The 2,064-nt window shown below is 55.6% G+C and overlaps 1 protein-coding gene across 1 annotated transcript; it reads left to right on the forward strand.

Annotated features, from left to right (window-relative positions):
• Positions 1 to 294: 294 nt before the first annotated feature.
• MONBRDRAFT_10348 (uncharacterized protein) lies at positions 295 to 2,020 on the forward strand (the record flags this gene model as incomplete). The annotated part of the gene is made up of 3 exons (XM_001748022.1): positions 295 to 682; positions 883 to 1,249; positions 1,423 to 2,020. 3 exons carry the CDS (start codon positions 295 to 297, stop codon positions 2,018 to 2,020), a joined length of 1,353 nt encoding a protein of 450 aa, XP_001748074.1.
• Positions 2,021 to 2,064: the final 44 nt, after the last annotated feature.

The raw sequence follows: 2,064 nt of genomic DNA on the forward strand, positions 1-2,064 counted from the left end.
GGGTCGGCCGGGATTTGAAGGACATCGACGGTCATGACTTTTATACAATGCTGCTGGAGCACATCTTGGAAACTCCAGAGCTAGTCGAGGAGTTTACCATGCCTGATGCACCCGGCAAGTTTAGCATAGCATCAAAATTGCGCTGAATCTGCTCCCTGCAAGAGTTTAATCGCCTGGCATTGACATATGCACACCTCTCAACTGGTACGTCTGGTAGTCTGGGCGTACGAACATATTACTGTACACAACGCAGATTTCACCATACATCTGTGCATAGGTCTCCCCGTGCGTGCGATGGTATACACGAGCCTTTTCTATCGCGACTCCTCCGCCAGCCCCAGAAATGTCTTCTTCTCCGGAAACCGCTTGGCGTTTGTCGCGCGACGAGGCAAAACCACATGGATCAGCAACCGCGAGTCGCATGCTGCACACTACATGGACAAGCGGGCCAGTGCGGTCATGATGGCGTACCTGCTATTGTGCAAGCCGCTGGAGGAGCTGTTTGCTGATGACTTGCAAGATCGAGACGAATTGATCACGTCTTCGGCAATAGATCCCAATTCCCTGACGGAAGAAGAGCAAGATGAGCTCGAGGCCGACGCGATGAAGGTCGAAGATTCAATCGAGCCAGACACTGTTGGCTCTGTTGACGACCAGCACGACGATCTACGAGCGGCCAAGCGTGTCGCACAGGAGGGCACGTATGAGCTGATGTTCAACATTGCGCCAATGCAGCTCGAAAAACAGCTTCGGCCAGGCCAAGTCTACCGAACCATCCAGGCCGTGACCAAGCGGTTTCTTGGAACCAGCATCACTGTCAGCGCATGGCGGCACATGAGTGTGGCTTGGCTGCGTACACTGGTGTTGCATCATACGCCCGAGCCTTCATTGGGGGCGTTGAATGTGGCACACTCTCAAAGCCAGCATGCAGGCAGGACGGCACGGACGTCTATGGCCGCACGCAGCTCGATCACAAGTTTGTGTCCAGTGAAGCGCAGTACGGCCATCAGTTTGTGTCTGAAGAATGGCACAAGCTCATGAAGCTGGTAGATGTAGAGGATCAGATCCAAGCCGAGGCCGTGGATGGACAGACCTGCGTGCAACAAGTGGTTCATAAACAGGTGGTCATCCAGTCGTCTCGGGTCAGGAACGCCAGCACACAGGTGCAAGCGACCGTGGGCACGCAAACAGATCTCGAGGTTGAAGCCTGCCTTGATGCTGAGGACGACATTGACGATATCATTGCCGGGTTGGATTTAGACGAAGTCGAGGCAGCCGAATCGTCCATGCCAGTTGCCGTGCCGCGAGCCGTGGAAGAGGCTGCGTCGACGGCCTTGCAGCAAGAGCCAAGTCAGCACAATGACCAAACGCAGCAAGAAGAGTATGAGGATCAGCTTTGGCTGGCTCAATGTGTGCGGCAAGCGTGGAAGACAACATTCGCGACTGGGATCAGTATCGATTGGCACAGGCTGTGACTCGGCACGAGGCCCAGGACGGCTGGCTGTTGGCCGTGGCCCCGACTGGCATGGGCAAGACGCGGTGTACACTCGCTCACCTCCAGCCACGCAAGGTCGTGGTGTGGATAGTCCCGCTTCGTGAGCTTGCCAGAGACTGGTGCCGCCGCTTCGAGCAGGCTGACATTGTATCGCAGTGGGCTAAGAATGATGGCCGTGACATGCAAGTCAACGTTCAAGTGATTGTCATGACGGTCGACTTTTTGGTTGGCTATGGGATGAGGTGGGTGCAAACTCTCGTGCAGCAGAAGCGTCTGGCCATGCTGGTGATGGACGAGGTTCACACAATGCTCGTGGACACCAGCTATCGAGGGAGTCTTGTTCGCTGCCCAAGCCGGCTGGACCATCTTCGCCAAGACCCATCTGTCAAGTGTGTGGGCCTGACTGGCACGCTTTGCCCCAAAGATGAGCGGGCTCTGCTCCAACAGCTGGACAGCTGGATTGCACGGAGGACGCTTCGTACCAGACCTTTCGTATGCCAACCATGCGAACCGATCTTCGGCTAGGGGTGCAACAAGGAACAACAAAGGCATTTGAGATGTTTGTGGAC

Source organism: Monosiga brevicollis, genomic scaffold (assembly GCF_000002865.3).
Source record: "Monosiga brevicollis MX1 MONBRscaffold_20 genomic scaffold, whole genome shotgun sequence".
Lineage (NCBI taxonomy): Eukaryota > Choanoflagellata > Craspedida > Salpingoecidae > Monosiga > Monosiga brevicollis.